Raw genomic sequence first — 17,839 nt, 5'->3', positions numbered from 1 at the left:
TCCCTCCCATCAGGAAACTTGCACAAGCCTCTTAGATAGCCTCATCCACCAGAGGGCAGACAGCAGAAGCAAGAAGAACTACAATCCTGCAGCCTCTGGAACAAAAACCACATTCACAGAAAGACAAGATGAAAAGGCAGAGGGCTATGTACCAGATGAAGGAACAAGAAAAAACCCTGGAAAAACAACTAAATGAAGTGGAGTTAGGCAAACTTCCAGAAAAAATAATTCAGAATAAAGATAGTGAAGATGATCCAGGACCTCAGAAAAAGAACAGAGGCAAAGATCGAGAACATGCAAGAGATGTTTAAAAAAGACCAAGAAGAATTAAAGAACAAACAAACAGAGGTGAACAATACAATAACTGAAATGAAAAATACACTAGAAGGAATCAATAGCAGAATAACTGAGGCAGAAGAACTGATAAGTGACCTGGAAGACAGAATGGTGGAATTTACTACTATGGAACAGAATAAAGAAAAAAAGGATGAAAAGAAATGAAGACAACCTAAGAGACTTCTGGGACAACATTAAATGTACCAACATTCGCATTATAGGGGTCCCAGAAGGAGAAGAGAGAGAGAAAATATTTGAAGAGGTTACATGCGAAAATTTCCCTAACATGGGAAAGGAAATGGCCACCCAAGTCCAGGAAGCACAGAGAGTCCCATACAGAATAAACTCAAGGAGAAACATGCTGTGACACACAGTAATCAAATAAACAAAAATTAAAGACAAAGAAAAATTATTGAAAGCAGCAAGGGAAAAACGACAAATAACATACAAGGGAACTCCCATAAGGTTAACAGCTGAGTTCTCAGCAGAAACTCTACAAGCCAGAAGGGAGTGGCATGATATATTTAAAGTGATGAAAGGGAAGAACCTACAACCAAGATTACTCTACCCAGCAAGGATCTCATTCAGATTCCATGGAGAAATCAAAAGCTTTACAGACAAGCAAAAACTAAGAGAAGTCAGCACTACCAAACAGGCTCTACAACAAATGCTAAAGGAACTTCTCTAAGTGGGAAACACAAGAGAAGAAAAGGACCTACAAAACATACCAAAAACAATACAGAAAATGGTAACAGGAACATACATACTGATAATTACCTTAAATGTGAGTGGATTAAATGCTCCAACCAAAAGACACAGGCTCACTGAATGGATACAAAAACAAGACCCATATATATGCTGTCTACAAGAGACCTACTTCAGACATAGGGACACATACAGACTGAAATTGAGGGGATGGAAAAAGATACTCCATGCAAATGGAAATCAAAAGAAAGCTGGAGGAGCACTACACTTATCAGATAAAATAGACTTTAAAATAAAGAATGTTACAAGACACAAGGAAGGACACTACATAATGATCAAGGGACCAATCCAAAAAGAAGATATAACACTTATAAATATATATGCACCCAACATAGGAGCACCACAATACATAAGGCAACTGCTAACGGCTATAAAAGAAGAAACTGACAGTAACACAATAATAGTGGGGGACTTTAACACCTCACTTACACCAATGGACAGATCATCCAAACGGAATATTAATAAGGAAACACAAGCTTTAAATGACACAACAGACCAGACAGATTTAATTGATATTTATAGGACATTTCATCCAAAAATAGCAGATTACACTTTCTTCTCAAGTGCATATGGAACATTCTCCAGGATAGATCACATCTTGAGTGACAAATCAAGCTTCAGTAAATTTAAGAAAATTGAAATCATATCAAGCATGTTTTCTGACCACAACGCTATGAGATTAGAAATCAATTAAGGGAAAAAAGTGAAAAAAAACACAAACACGTGTAGGCTAAACAATACGCTACTAAATAACCAAGAGATCACGGAAGAAATCAAAGAGGAAATCAAAAAACACCAAGAGACAAATGACAATGAAAACATGACGATCCAAAGCCTATGGGACGCAGCTAAAGCATTTCTAAGAGGGAAGTTTATAGCAATACAATCCTACCTCAAGAAACAAGAAAAATAAAAAATCTAACCTTACACCTAAAGGAACCAGAGAAAGAAGAACAAACAAAACCCAAAGTTAGCAGAAGGAAAGAAATCATAAAGATCAGATCAGAAATAAATGAAATAGAAACAAAACAATAGCAAAGATCAATAAAACTACAAGCTGGTTCTTTGAGAAGATAAGCAAAATTGATAAACCATTAGCCAGACGGATCAAGAAAAAGAGGGAGAGGACTCAAATCAATAAAATTAGAAATGAAAAAGGAGAAGTTACAACAGACACCGCAGAAATACAAAGCATCCTAAGAGACTACTATAAGCAACTCTATGCCAATAAAATGGACAACCTGGAAGAAATGGACAAATTCTTACAAAAGGTATAACCTTCCAAGACTGAATCAGGAAGAAATAGAAAACATGAACAGACTAATCACAAGTAATGAAACTGAAACTGTGATTAAAAATCTTCCAACAAACAAAAGTCCAGGACCAGATGGCTTCACAGGTGAATTCTGTCAAACATTTAAAGAAAAGATAACGCCCATCCTTCTCAAACTCTTCCAAAAAATTGCAAAGGAAGGAATACTCCCAAACCTATGCTATAAGTCCACCATCACCCTGATACCAAAACCTGACAAAGGTACTAAAATAAAAAGAAAATTACAGACCAATATCACGGATGAATATAGATGCAAAAATCGTCAACCAAATACTGGCAAGCAGAATCCAACAGCACATTTAAAGGATCATACACCATGATTAAGTGGGATTTATCCCAGGGATGCAAGAATTCTTCAATATATGCAAATCAATCAATGTGATACACCATATTAACAACCTGAAAAATAAAAACCATATCATCATCTCAATAGATGCAGAAAAAGCTTTTGACAAAATTAAACACCCATTCATGATAAAAAACTCTCCAGAAAGTGGGCAAAGAAGGAACCTACCTCAACATAATAAAGGCCATATATGACAAACCCACAGCAAACATCATTCTCAATGGTGAAAAACTGAAAGCATTTCCTCTAAGATCAGGAACAAGACAGGATGTCCACTCTCACCACTATTATTCAACATAGTTTTGGAAGTCCTAGCCACAGCAATCAGAGAAGAAAAAGAAATAAAAGGAATCCAAATCAGAAAAGAAGAAGTAAAGCTGTCACTGTTTGCAGAGGACATGATACTATACACAGAGAATCCAAAAGATGCCACCAGAAAACTACTAGAGCTAATCAATGAATTTGGGAAAGTTGCAGGATACAAAATTAATGCACAGAAATCTCTTACATTCCTATACACTAATGATGAAAAATCTGAAAGAGAAATTAAGGAAACACTCCCATTTTATCACTGCAACAAAAAGAATAAAAGACCTAGGAATAAACCTACCTAAGGAGACAAAAGACCTGTATGCAGAAAACTATAAGACACTGATGAAAGAAATTAAAGATGATACAAACAGATGGAGAGATATGCCACATTCTTGGATTGGAGGATTCAATATTGTGAAAATGACTATACTACCCAAAGCAATCTACATATTTAATGCAATCCCTATCAAATTACCAATGGCATTTTTTACAGAACAGAACAAAAAATCTTAAAATTTGAATGGAGACACAGAAGACCCCATATAGCCAAAGCAGTCTTGAGGGAAAAAAACAGAGCTGGAGGAATCAGACTCCCTGATTTCAGACTATACTACAAAGATACAGTAATCAAGGCAATATGGTACTGGCACAAAAACAGAAATGTAGATCAATGGAACAGGATAGAAAGCCCAGAGATAAACCCACACACCTATGGTCAACTAATATGACAAAGGAGGGAAGGATATACAATGGAGAAAAAAGAGTCTCTTCAATAAGTGGTGCTGGGAAAACCGGACAGCTGCATGTAAAAGAATGAAATTAGAACACTCCCTAACACCATACACAAAAATAAACTCAAAATGGATTCAAGACCTAAATGTAAGACTGGACACCATAAAACTCTTAGAGGAAAACATAGGCAGAACACTCTTTGACATAAATCACAGCAAGATCTTCTATGATCCACCTCCTAAAGAAATGGAAATAAAAACAAAAATAAACAAATGGGACCTAATGAAACTTCAAAGCTTTTGCACAAGAAAGGAAGCTACAAACAAGATGAAAAGACCATCCTCAGAATGGGAGAAAATATTTACAAACAAATCAATGGACAAAGGATTAATCTCCAAAATATATAAACAGCTCATGCAGCTCAATATTAAAAAAAAACAACCCAATCCAAAAATGGGCAGAAAACCTAAATACACATTTCTCCAAAGAAGACATATAGATGGCCAAGAAGCACATGGAAAGTTGCTCAACATCACTAATTATTAGAGAAATGCAAATCAAAAGTACAATGAAGTATCACCTCACACCAGTCAGAATGGCCATCATCAGAAAATCTACAAACAATAAGTGCTCAAGAGGGTGTGGAGAAAAGGGAACCCTCTTGCCCTGTGGGTGGGAATGTAAGTTGATACAGTCACTATGGAGAACAGTATGGAGGTTCCTTTAAAAACTGAAAATAGAACTACCATACAACCCAGCAATCCCACTACTGGGCATATACCCTGAGAAAACCATAATTGAAAAAGAGTCATGTACTACAGTGTTCACTGCAACTCTATTTACAATAGCCAGGACATGGAAGCAACCTAAGTGTCCATTGAGAGATGAATAGATAAAGAAGATGTGGCACATATGTACAATGCAATATTACTCAGCCATAAAAAGAAACGAAATTGAGTTATTATTAGTGAGGTGGATGTACCTAGAGTCTGTCATACAGAGTGAAGTAAGTCAGAAGGAGAAAAACAAGTACCGTATGCTAACACATATATATGGAATCTAAAAAAAAAAACGGTTATCAAGAACCTAGGGGCAGGACGGGTATAAAGATGCAGACCTACTAGAGAATGGACTTGAGGACATGGGGAGGGGGAAGGGTAAGCTGGGATGAAGTGAGAGAGTGGCATGGACTTATATATACTACCAAATATAAAATAGATAACTAGTGGGAAGCAGCCACATAGTACAGGTAGATCAGCTCAGTGCTTTGTGACCACCAAGAGGGGTGGGATAGGGAGGGTGCAAGGGAGGGAGATGCAAGAGGGAAGAGATATGGGGATATATGTATATGTATAGGTGATTCACTTTGTTATAAAGCAGAAACTAACACACCATTGTAAAGCAATTATATTCCTATAAAGATGTTAAAAAAATTTTGCAGAAGATTAGTCCTGGGGCTGGTTGTAGAGGAGGGCAGGAGAGAAATAGGGAAAAGTATTAAGGAGACTATTATAATAGTTCAGTTGAGCGATGATGATTACTAACTAGAGTGGTAATAGGGATGACTGAGAAACAGATATATGTGGGATATACTTTTAGAGGTAAAGGTGAGAGCATTTGATGTTGAATTGAATGTGAGTTATGAAGGAAAAAGAGAAATCAAGGATGATTCTTGTGTTTTAGGGTTAGACATTTGGGTGAATTGTAGTACCATTAAGTGAGATGAAAAATACTATGTAATGAACACGTATGTTTGACCAGGGCAGAGGAGGGGACTGGGGACAGAATCAACTGAATTATTTTTTGAGCATATTATGTTTGCTATACCTATTAGACATCCAAGAGATATCAAGAAGCCAGTTGGAGATGGGTGTCTGAACTACTAGGGAGATATAACTTTGGGAGTCATCAGCACAGAGACAATATAAAAGCCATAAAACTAAATGAGATTACCTACTTAATGAATATAGATAGAAAAGAGAAGGCATGACACAATTAAATTCTGGGGAACCCTGAATTTTAGAAGACAGAGAAAAAGGGAGCTAACAAAATAACAGAAAAGCACTCTGTCAGGTAGGAGCAAAACCAGGAGAGTGTGGTTCATGAAAGTCTGGAGAAAAGAGTGTTTCTGAAAGCAGGGTGTGGTCGCCTGTGTCAAAAGTTTCTGAGGGATAGAGTAAGATAAAGACAGAGAACTGATGGTGGAATTTCAGTCTTCAGCCAATATATAGAAAGATTTAGGGAGGAGCAAGTCATTACAGTCTTCCCACTCTTTCTGAAATACTGTCACTAGCCTAGTCGCCTACTTTGTAGAGGTATAAGAACAGCCACAGGCCAAAGAAGACCACATAAAAGAACTAGAGAGGAAGTTATCAAGAGAAACCATTGCAAACAAACATCTTCTTGCCAACTGTTGCTTAAAACTCTTGCTGGGAATGAGATCTGGCCCAATAAAATTTAACAGATCAAGTCTTTGATTTGGCGGTGGTGGGGGATAAAGGCAAAAACATGACCACAGATGTGCCTAGAGAAAGATGTACTTCCTCTACCACCCCAGGAGAAGACCAAGAGTCAATAAAGAGAGATTCCAAATGTGCAGAGGGAACTGCCAATATTAACCCTGTGCAAAAAACATTTAAATCATTTCAGCAGAAAGATGTGTAGGGAATTTAAAACCACTATCTAAATTTAAAGAAGAAATCCTACAAGTCCCAGTCCCTAATGAATATTGCAACATATAATCATCACACCCTCCTTTGATGCACTGCCTATCTTGCTGGCCCATGTTTAACCAGCTCTTTCTCCATTGACGTGGTTGTTTCACCAGTATATATCTTTTAACACATGGTAGAGATAGGGCTTCTGATCCAAACTGGTGAAATAGACTTATATTACCACTGGACATTCAATACTGGCTAGTTTAAAAATAAATGGTCCTTCTATAACTGTTGATCTAAGTCCCTCATGTTAAAGTTAATGCAGACCAATTCACTCTTTGCAGTGTGAAGAGGTTTTGTGTGTGTGTGTGTGTGTATGCATGTACATGTGCATCTATGAATCTAAGCACATGGTATATTTACGAAATGAGTTATTCAGGATTATTAATTCAGTTGTATTTACCTCCACTAAAGGACCTAGGATGTGATTTAAACTTTATTTTGTAAAAATATTTTTTGAAAATTATCGTGTTCTTTTTTTTTAAGTAAAATACATTTGTATAGTTTCAACATTTTTTTCCTTAAGTATATTAAGAATGTCATTTCATGACCTCTTAGGACAGACATGGCTTCTTAATGACCTCTTAGGTCATCAAGAACCTCAGTTATACAAGGATGTTTTGAGGGAGTATAATTTGTATGCCTCTTTGCCAAAGGGCCCCTAGAGCCCTGTGCTTTGGGAGTTATGTCCACTAATTAAATTGTATCCCTCCTCCCCTCATGTCAACTTTCATATTGTACTGCTGTAAGTGCATGTGCCTGAGGAAATCCCTCTCCCTCTTAATTAGTAACAATCTTGGAAACCAGGTTCAGGAAGCTGTTAGAACTATGAGAAAAATATAAGTAAATAAATATCAGCGAGGTTGTAGGATACAAGAGCAATACAGAAAAATCCATCACATTTTTTATACTAACAATGAACACATAGAAACTAAAATTAAAAACACAATGCCGTTTACCATTGCCCCAGTGAAAATGAGATACTAAGGTATACACTTAAAAAAATATGTGCATGATATGCATACTAAAATTTACAAAATGCTGATGAAAAATCAAAGAAAACCTACTAAATGGAGAGACATACCATGTTCATGGATTGAAAGACTCAACATAGTAAAGATTTTCCCCACATTAAGTTGGGTTTAAGAAACTCCAATCAAAATCATAGCAAGGCCTCTCGCGTCATGTGAACGACCGAGGGGCACCCGAGACCAGCGGCGAAGAAGAAGGCGACTCACGGCGGCATGGAGGCAACTTTAGAGCAGCACTTGGAGGACACAATGAAGAATCCATCCATTGTTGGAGTCCTGTGCACAGATTCACAAGGACTCAATTTGGGCTGCCGTGGAACCCTGTCAGATGAGCATGCTGGGGTGATATCTGTTTTAGCCCAGCAAGCAGCTAAGCTAACCTCAGACCCCACTGATATTCCTGTGGTGTGTCTAGAATCAGATAATGGGAACATTATGATCCAGAAACACGATGGCATCACAGTGGCAGTGCACAAAATGGCCTCTTGACATCTTGTATCAGTTCTCCAGCAGCTTGTCATGGGGACTCAATCGTACCTTATGTTAATTATCTTATAGAGCTATTAGAGTTCCAGTAATTAGGCCATTCATGTAATGTGCATTAGGCACTTTTCTATTAATTTTAGAGTAAGCTGCTTTTTGACACTCTGACTTATCAAAATTGACTTATCAAAATACTAGTTAAGGGAAGTATGTTTTGAAGCAAGTTTAGGTCACTTTGTATACAGAATTTTGTTAGGTTTAATAAAACTGGTTGGAGGAAAAAAAAAAAATCATAGCAAGATTATCTGAGACATAGACAAGGTTATTCTAAAATTTATATGGAAAGGCACAAATCCTAGGATAGCTAAAACAACCTTGACAAAGAAGAATAACGTGAGAGAAATCATCCTACCTGATATTAAGGCTTACTATATAGCTAAAGTAATCAAGATGGTGGTGTATTGGTGGAGGGATAGACATATCAATCAATGGACCATAACATAGAAGCTAAAAATACACCCATACAAATATGCCCAAATGATTTTTGACAGAGATACAAAAGCAAATCAGTAGAGGAAGAGTAGTCTTTTCAACAAATGGTAATAAAGTACTTGGACACTTGTAGGCATAAAAATGAACCTTGACCTAAACATCACACCTCATACAGAAGATTTCTCAAAATGAATGATGGACTTAAACATCAAACTATAGCTACTTTTTTAAGAAAAAAATAGGAGAAAACTTTTAGGTTCTAGGGATAGGCAAAAATTTCTTAGCCTTGATACTAAAAACATGATCCAGAAAAGGAAAACTGAATAACTAGACTTGTCTAAAATTTAAAACATTTGATCCATGAAAGACTCTGTTAAGAGAATGAAAAAGGCAAGTTATAGACAAGGAGAAAATATTTGCAACACATATATCTGACAAAGGGTTAATATCTAGAATGCATAAAGTACTCTCAAAACTCATTAGAAAAAAAAATCCAAGTACAAAATAGGCAAAAAACATGAAGAGATATTTCCATAAAGGGGATATAAGGATGTCAAATAGGCACAGAAAAAGACACAGGCATACTTCATTTTAATGCACTTCACAGATGCTGTGATTTTTACAAATCGAAGGTTTGTGGCAACCCTGCATCAAACAAGTCTATAGGCACCACTTTCCAACAGCATTCGCTCATTTTGTGACTCTGTGTCACATTTTGGTAATTCCCAACATTTATTTCAACCTTTTATTATTATTATTATACTTATTATGCTGATCTGTTCTCAGTGATATTTGATGTTACTATTGTAGTTGTTTTGGGGTGCCACGAACCACACTCATATAAGTAGGTGAACTTAACTGACAATTGTGTGTGTTCTGACCACTACACTGACAGGCCATTCCCCCATTACTCTCCTTCTTCTCCAGGCCTCCCCATTCCTCCCTATAAATATTAAAATTAGGCTAATTAATAACACTACAGTGACCTCTAAGTTTTCAAGTGAAAGGAAAAGTCACATCTCTCACCTTAATTCAAAAGCTAGAAATGATTAAGCTTAGTGAGGAAGGCATGTTGAAAGCCGAGATAGCCCAAATCTAGGCCTCTAGTGCTAGTTAGCTAAGTTGCAGATGCAAAGGAAAAGTTCTTGAAAGATGTTAAAAGTTCCAGTGAACACATGAATGATAAGAAAGTGAAACAGCCTTATTGCTGATATAAAGCTTTAGTGGTCTATATAGATTAAACCTACCACAACATTCCCTTAAGCCAAAGCCCGATCCAGAGCAAGGCCAAATTTTAGGTCCTTTAATGGCCCTAACTCTCTTCAATTCTATGAAGGCTGAGAGAGGTGAGGAAGCTGCAGAAGAAAAGTTCAAACCTAGCAGAGGTTGGTTCATGAGGTTTGAGGAAAGAAGGTGTTTCCATAACATAAAAGTGCAAAGTGAAGCAGCAAGTGCTGATGTAGAATGATGTAGAAGATACAGCAAGTTATCCAGAAGATCTAGGTAAGAAAATTTATGAAGACAGCTACACTAAACAACAGATTTTTGATGTAGGTGAAACAGTCTAATATTGGAAGAGGATACCATCTAGGACTTTCATAGCTAGAGAGAAGAAGTCAATGCCTGGTTTCAAAGCTTCAAAGGACAGGTTGACTCTCTTTTTAGGGGTTAATGCAGCTGGGGACTTAAACTTGAAAAGCCAATGCTCATTTACCATTCTGAAAATCCTAGGGCCCTTAAAAAATATGCTAACTCTACTCTGCCTGTGCTCTATAAAAGGAACAACAAAGCCTGGATGAAAGCACATCTCTTTACAACGTAGTTTATCAAATATTTTAAGTCCACTGTTGAGAGATACTGCTCAGAAGAAAAAGATTCCTTTCAAAATATTACTGCTATTGACAATGCACCAGGTTACCCAAGAGCTCTGATGGAAATGTGCAATGAGATCAATGTTGTTTTCCTGCCTGCTAATACAGCATCCATACTGCACCCCATGGATTGAGGAGTCATTTCAACTTTCAAGGCATTTCATAAGGTGATAGCTGCCATAGATAGTGATTCCTCTGATGGATCTGGGCAAAGTAAATTGAAACTTTCTGAAAAGGATTCACCATTCCAGAAGCCATTAAGAACTTTGGTGATTCATGGGAAGAGGGCAAAATATCAACATTAACAAGAGTTTGGAAGAAGCTGATTCCAACCCTCACAGATGACTTTGAGGAGTTCAAGACTTCAGCGGAGGAAGTCACTGCAGATGTGGTGGAAATAGCAAGAGAACTAACATTGGAAGGGGAGCCTGAAGATGTGACTGAATGTCTGCAATTTTATGATAAAACTTCAATGGATGAGGAGTTGCTTTTTATGGATGAGCAAAGAAAGTGGTTTCTTGAGATGGAATCTACTCCTAGTGAAGACGTTTTGAAGATTGTTGAAATGACAACAAAAGATTTAGAATATTACATAAACTTAGTTGGTAAAGCAGCAGCAGGGTTTGAGAGGATTGACTGTAATTTTGAAAGAAGTTCTATTTGGGTAAAATGCTAGTAAATAGTATTGCATACTACAGAGAAATCATTCATGAAAGGAAGAATCAATCAATGTGGCAAACTTCATTGTTGTCTTATTTTAAGAAATTGCCAGAGCCACCCCAGCCTTGAGCAACCACCATCCTGATCAGTCAGCAGCCATCAACATAGAGGCAAGACCTTCCACCAGAAAAAAGATTACGACTATTGAAGTCTCAGAGGATGGTTAGCATTTTTTAGCAATAAAATCTTTTTGGGTATGTACATTGTTTTTTCAGACATAATGCTATTACACACTCAGTAGCCTACAGTACAGTGTAAACATAACTTTTATATGCACTGGGAAACCAAAAAATCATGTGACTCACTTTATTTTAATTTTTGCTTTACTGTGGTGGTCTGGAACCGAACCTGCAGCATCTCTGAAATCTACCTATATTTAGCATCATTTACCATCAGAGAGATGAAACTTAAAACCACAATGATATATTATGACACACCTATTAGAAATGCTAAAATAAAAAATAGAGACAACACCAAATGCTGGAGAGTATGCAGAGGAATAAGATCATTCATATACTGTCACTGGGAATTTAAATGGTACAGCCACTCTGGAAAAAAGTTTGGCAGTTATTTATAAAACTAAACATGCTACTACCATATGACCCCAGCAGTTGCACATCTGAGCATTTATCCCAGAGAACTAAAATTTCCATGTACACAAAAACATGTACACAGATATCAATAGCAGTTATATTCAATTGCCAAAAACTGGATTCAACCCAGAGGTCCTTGAACAGTAAACGATTAAGTGATTAAACAAACCATGTTACATCCATACCATGGAAAACTACTCAGCAGTAAAAAGGAAAAGACCATTTGTAGAAGCAATGGCTTGGATAAATCTCTAGAAAATTATGCTGAGTGGAAAAAAAAGCCAATCACTAAAATTTAACATACTGCATGATTCCATTTATATAACTTTTAAAAATGATAAAGTTACAGAAATGGAGAATAGATTTGTGATTGCCAGGGGTTAAGGACAGGTTTGGGGGGGGATTCTGTAGGGAGGTGAGTTTGCTTATAAAGGGCAACACAGAGGACCCCTGTGGTTACTGAATGGTTATGTATCTTGTCTGTGGCAGTGGTCACACAAATCTGCTCATGTGACAACACACATACATACATACAACCAGTAAAATTGGGGCAATCTGAATAGGAATAATAGGTTTGTAACAATATTAATTTCTTGGTGTGATGTGCTCCATAGTCATATATAGCTGTCATCATTGGGATAACCTAGGTAGAGCATACTTAGGATATCTCTGTGATATTTCATACAACTGCATGTAGCAAAATTAGCTCAAAATAAAATGTTTTAAAAGTCAGTGCAGGGAGACCTTTAAGATGGCGGAGGAGTAAGACATGGAGATTACCTTCCTCCCCACAAATACATCAGAAATACATCTACATGTGGAACAACTCCCACAGAACACCTACTGAATGCTGGCAGAAGACCTCAGACTTCCCAAAAGGCAAGAAACTCCCCACGTACCTGGGTAAGGCAAAAGAAAAAAGAAAAAACAGAGACAAAAGAATAGGGACGGGACCTGCACCTCTGGGAGGGAGCTGTGAAGGAGGAAAAGTTTCCACACACTAGGAAGCCCCTTCACGGGCAGAGACTGCGGGTGGCAGATGGGGGGGAGCTTTGGAGCCACGGAGGAAAGCGCAGCAACAGGCGTGCGGAGGGCAAAGCAGAGAGATTCCTGCACAGAGGATCAGTGCCGACCAGCACTCACCAGCCCGAGAGGCTTGTCTGCTCACCTGCCGGGGTGGGCAGGGGCTGGGAGCTGAGGCTCGGGCTTCGGAGGTCAGATCCCAGGGAGAGGACTGGGGTTGGTGGCGTGAACACAGCCTGAAGGGGGCTAGTGCACCACAGCTAGCCAGGAGGGATTATGGGAAAAAGTCTGGACCTAAATAACAGGCAAGAGATCATTGTTTCAGCGTGCGGGAGGAGAGGGGATTCAGAGCACCGCCTAAATGAGCTCCAGAGACGGGCGCGAGCCGCGGCTACCAGCGCGGACACCAGAGACGGGCATGAAACGCTAAGGCTGCTGCTGCCGCCACCAAGAAACCTGTGTGCGAGCACAGGTCACTATCCACACCTCCATTCACGGGAGCCTGTGCATCCCGCCACTGCCAGGGTCCCGTGATCCAGGGACAACTTCCCCGGGAGAACACTGGTGCGCCTCAGGCTGTTGCAAGGTCACGCCAGCCTCTGCCTCTGCAGACTCGCGCCGCATTCCATACCCCTCCCTCCCCATGGCCTGAGTGAGCCAGAGCCCCCTATTCACCTGCTCCTTTAACCCCATCCTGTCTGAGCAAACAACAGACGCCCTCCGGCGACCTACACACAGGGGCGGGGCCAAATCCAAAGCTGAACCCCAGGAGCTGTTCGAACAAAGAAGAGAAAGGGAAATTTCTCCCAGCAGCCCCAGGAACAGCGGATTAAATCTCCACAATCAATTTGATGTACACTGCATCTGTGGAATACCTGAATAGACAACGAATCAGGCCAAAATTGAGGTGGTGGATTTTAGGACCAACAGGAGACGTGGGGTTTGCTTTCTGCATCTAATTTGTTTCTGGTTTTATGGTTATATTAGTTTAGTATTTAGAGTTTATCATTGGTAGATTTGTTTATTGATTTGGTTGGTCGCTTCCTCCGTTTTTTTTATATATACATAAATATATTTTTTCCTTATCTCTTTTTGTGAATATGTATGTGTATGCTACTTTGTGTGATTCTCTGTATAGCTTTAATTTTACCATTTGTCCTAGGGTTCTGTCTTTTTTTTTTTAGTTTAGTTTTTAGCGCTTGTTATCATTGGTGCATTTGTTTTTTGGTTTGGTTGCTCTCTTCTTTCTTTCTTTGCTTTTTTCTTATTTTTTTAATTTTTAATAATTAATTTTTATTTTAATAACTTTATTTTATTTTATTTTTTCTTTCCTCCTTTCTTTCTTTCTCTCTTTTCTTATGAGCCATGTGGCTGACACAGTCTTGGTGCTCCAGCCGGGTGTCAGGACTGTGCCTCTGAGGTGGGAGAGCCGAGTTCAGCCCACTGGTCAACCAGAGACCTCCCGGCTCCACATAATATCAAATGACGAAGGCTCTCCCAGAGATCTCCATCTCAACACTAAGACCCAGCTCCATTCAACGACCAGCAAGCTACAGTGCTGGACAGCCTATGCCAAACAACTAGTAAGGCAGTAACACAACCCCACCCATTAGCAGAGAGGCTGCCTAAAATCATAATAAGGTCACAGACACCCCAAAACACACCACTAGACGTGGGCCTGCCCACCAGAAACACAAGATCCAGACTCATCCACCAGAACACAGGCACAAGTACCCCCCACCAGGAAGCCTACAGAACACACTGAATCAACTTTAGCCACTGGGGGCAGACACCAAAAACAACGGGAACTACAAACCTGCAGCCTGCAAAAAGGAGACCCCAAACACAGTAAGTTAAGCAAAATGAGAAGACAGAGAAACACACAGCAGATGAAGGAACAAGGTAAAAGTCCACCAGAGCACACAAATGAATAAGAAATAGGAAGTATGCCTGAAAAAGAAATCAGAGTAATGATAGTAAAGATGATCCAAAATCTGGGAAACAGAATGGAGAAAATACAAGAAATGTTTAACCAGCACCTAGAAGAACAAAAGAGCAAACAAACAATGACGAACAACACAATAAATGAAATTAAAAATTCTCTAGAAGAAATCAATAGCAGGATAACTGAGGCAGAAGAATGGATAAGTGACCTGAAAGACAAAAGAGTGGAAATAACTACTGCAGAGCATAATAAAAGAATTGAGGACATTCTTAGAGACCTCTGGGACAACATTAAATGCACCAACATTCGAATTATAGAGGTTCCAGAAGAAGAGAAAAAGAAAGGGACTGAGAAAATATTTGAAAAGATTATAGTTGAAAACTTCCCTAATATGGGAAAGGAAGTAGTTAATCAAGTCCAGGAAGTGCAGAGAGTCCCATACAGGATAAATCCAAGGAGAAACACGCCAGGACACATATTAATCAAGCTATCAAAAGTTAAATACAAATATATATATATTAAAAGCAGCAAGGGAAAAACAACAAATAACATACAAGGGAATCCCCATAAGGTTAACAGCTGACCTTTCAGCAGAAACTCTGCAATCCAGAAGGGGAGTGGCAGGGCATATTTAAGGTGATGAAAGGAAAAAAAAACTACAACCAAGATCACTCTACCAAGCAAGGGTCTCATTTAGATTGGATGGAGAAATTAAAATCTTTATATACAAGCAAAAGCTAAGAGAATTCAGAACCACCAAACCAGCTTTACAACAAATGCTAAAGGAACTTCTCTAGGCAGGAAACACAAGAGAAGAAAAAGACCTACAATAACAAAGCCAAAACAAGAAAACTGGAAATAGGAACTTACATATCAAAAATTACCTAAATGTAAATGGACTAAATGCTCCAACCAGAAGACATAGACTGGCTGAATGGATACAAAAACAAGACCTGGGGCTTCCCTGGTGGCGCAGTGGTTGAGAGTCCAATTGCCGATGCAGGGGACACAGGTTCGTGCCCTGGTCCAGGTGGATCCCACATGCCACAGAGCAGCTAGGCCCATGAGCCATGGCTGCTGAGCCTGCGCGTCAGGAGCCTGCGCTCCACAACGGGAGAGGCTGCAGTGGTGAGAAGCCCGCGTACCACAAAAAAAAAAAGAAAGAACAAGACCTGTATGTATCCTGCCTACAAGGGACCCACTTCAGACCTAGGCACACATACAGACTGAAAGTGAGGGGATGGAAAAAGATATTCCATGCAAATGGAAATCAGAAGAAAGCTGGAGTAGCAATTCCCATATCAGAAAAAAATAGACTTTAAAATAAAGACTAGGGCTTCCCTGGTGGTGCAGTGGTTGAGGGTCCTCCTGCCAATGCAGGGGATGTGGGTTCATGCCCCAGTCCAGGAGGATCCCACATGCCACGGAGCGGCTGGGCCCGTGAGCCATGGCCACTGAACCTATGCGTCCGGAGCCTGTGCTCTGCAGCGGGAGAGGCCACAACAGTGAGAGGCCCACGTATGACAAAAAAATAAAATAAAATAAAGACTATTACAAGAGACAAAGAAGGACACTACATAATGATCAATGGATCAATCCAAGGAGAAGATATAACAATTGTAAATATTTATGCACCCACCATAGGAGCACCTCAATACATAAGGAAAATGCTAACAGCCATAAAGGGGAAATCGACAGTAACACAATCAGTAGGGGAGGTTAATACCCCACTTTCACCAATGGACAGACCATCCAAAATGAAAATAAATAAGGAAACACAAGCTGTAAATGATACATTCAACAAGATGGACTTAACTGACATTTATAGGACATTCCATCCAAAAACAAGAGAATACACTTTCTTCTCAAGTGCTCATGGAACATCCTCCAGGACAGATCATACTGTGGGTCACAAATCAAGCCTTGGTAAATTTAAGAAAATTTAAATCGTATCACGGATCTTTTCCAACCACAACACTATGAGACTAGATATCAATTATAGAAAAAAGTCTGTAAAAAATAAAAACACATGGAGGCTAAACAATATGCTACTTAATAACCAAGAGATCACTGAAGAAATTATAGAGGAAATCAAAAAATACCTAGAAACAAATGACAATGAAAACACAACAACTCAAAACCTATGGGATGCAGCAAAAGCAGTTCTAAGAGAGAAGTATAAAGCAATACAATCCTACCTCAAGGAACAACAAACATCTCAAGTAAACAACCTAACCTTACACCTAAAGCAATTAGAGATAGAAGAACAAAAAACCCCAAAAAGTTAGCAGAAGGAAAGAAATCATAAAGATCAGATCAGAAATAAAGGAAAAAGAAATGAAGGAAACAATAGCAAAGATCAATAAAACTAAAAGCTGGTTCTTTGAGAACATAAACAAAATTGATAAACCATTAACCAGACTCATCAACAAAAAAAGGGAGAAGACTCATACCAATAGAATTAGAAATGAAAATGGAGAAGTAACAACTGACACTGCAGAAATACAAAGGATCATGAGAGATTACTACAAGTAACTCTATGCCAATAAAGTGGACAACCTGGAAGAAATGGACAAATTCTTAGAAAAGCACAACCTTCTGAGACTGAACCAGGAAGAAGTAGAAAATACAAACAGAACAATCACAAGCACTGAAATTGAAACTGTGATTAAAAATCTTCCAACCAACAAAGGCCCAGGACCTGATGGCTTCACAGGCGAAGTCTATCAAACATTTAGAGAAAAGCTAACACCTACCTTTCTCAAACTCTTCCAAAATATAGCAGAGGGTGGAACACTCCCAAACTCATTCTACGAGGCCACCATCACCCTGATTCCAAAACCAGACAAGGATGTCACAAAGAAAGAAAACTACAGGCCAATATCACTGATGAACATAGATGCAAAAATCCTCAACAAAATACTAGCAAACGGAGTCCAACAGCACCTTAAAAGAATCATACACCATGATCAAGTGGGCTTTAACCCAGGAATGCAAGAATTCTACAATATACGCAAATCCATCAATGTGATACCCCGTATTAGCAAACTGAAGGAGAAAAACCATATGGTCATCTCAATAGATGCAGAAAAATCTTTTGACAAAATTCAACACCCATTTATGATAAAAACACTCCAGAA

The 17,839-nt window shown here is 38.8% G+C and overlaps 1 protein-coding gene across 1 annotated transcript; it reads left to right on the top strand.

Moving 5' to 3' along the window:
- Positions 1 to 7,719: 7,719 nt before the first annotated feature.
- On the top strand, positions 7,720 to 8,345 carry LOC113611026 (ragulator complex protein LAMTOR5). The gene has a single exon (XM_027089617.1). It carries the CDS (start codon positions 7,786 to 7,788, stop codon positions 8,059 to 8,061), a length of 276 nt encoding a protein of 91 aa, XP_026945418.1. The 5' UTR covers positions 7,720 to 7,785; the 3' UTR covers positions 8,062 to 8,345.
- The last annotated feature ends 9,494 nt before the right edge of the window (positions 8,346 to 17,839 follow it).

This window comes from Aethalodelphis obliquidens, unplaced genomic scaffold (genome assembly GCF_003676395.1).
Source record: "Aethalodelphis obliquidens isolate GAN/ISIS:26980383/991018 unplaced genomic scaffold, ASM367639v1 scaffold66, whole genome shotgun sequence".
NCBI classification, from domain to species: domain Eukaryota; kingdom Metazoa; phylum Chordata; class Mammalia; order Artiodactyla; family Delphinidae; genus Aethalodelphis; species Aethalodelphis obliquidens.
This window is presented reverse-complemented; position numbering and strand designations above follow the sequence as displayed.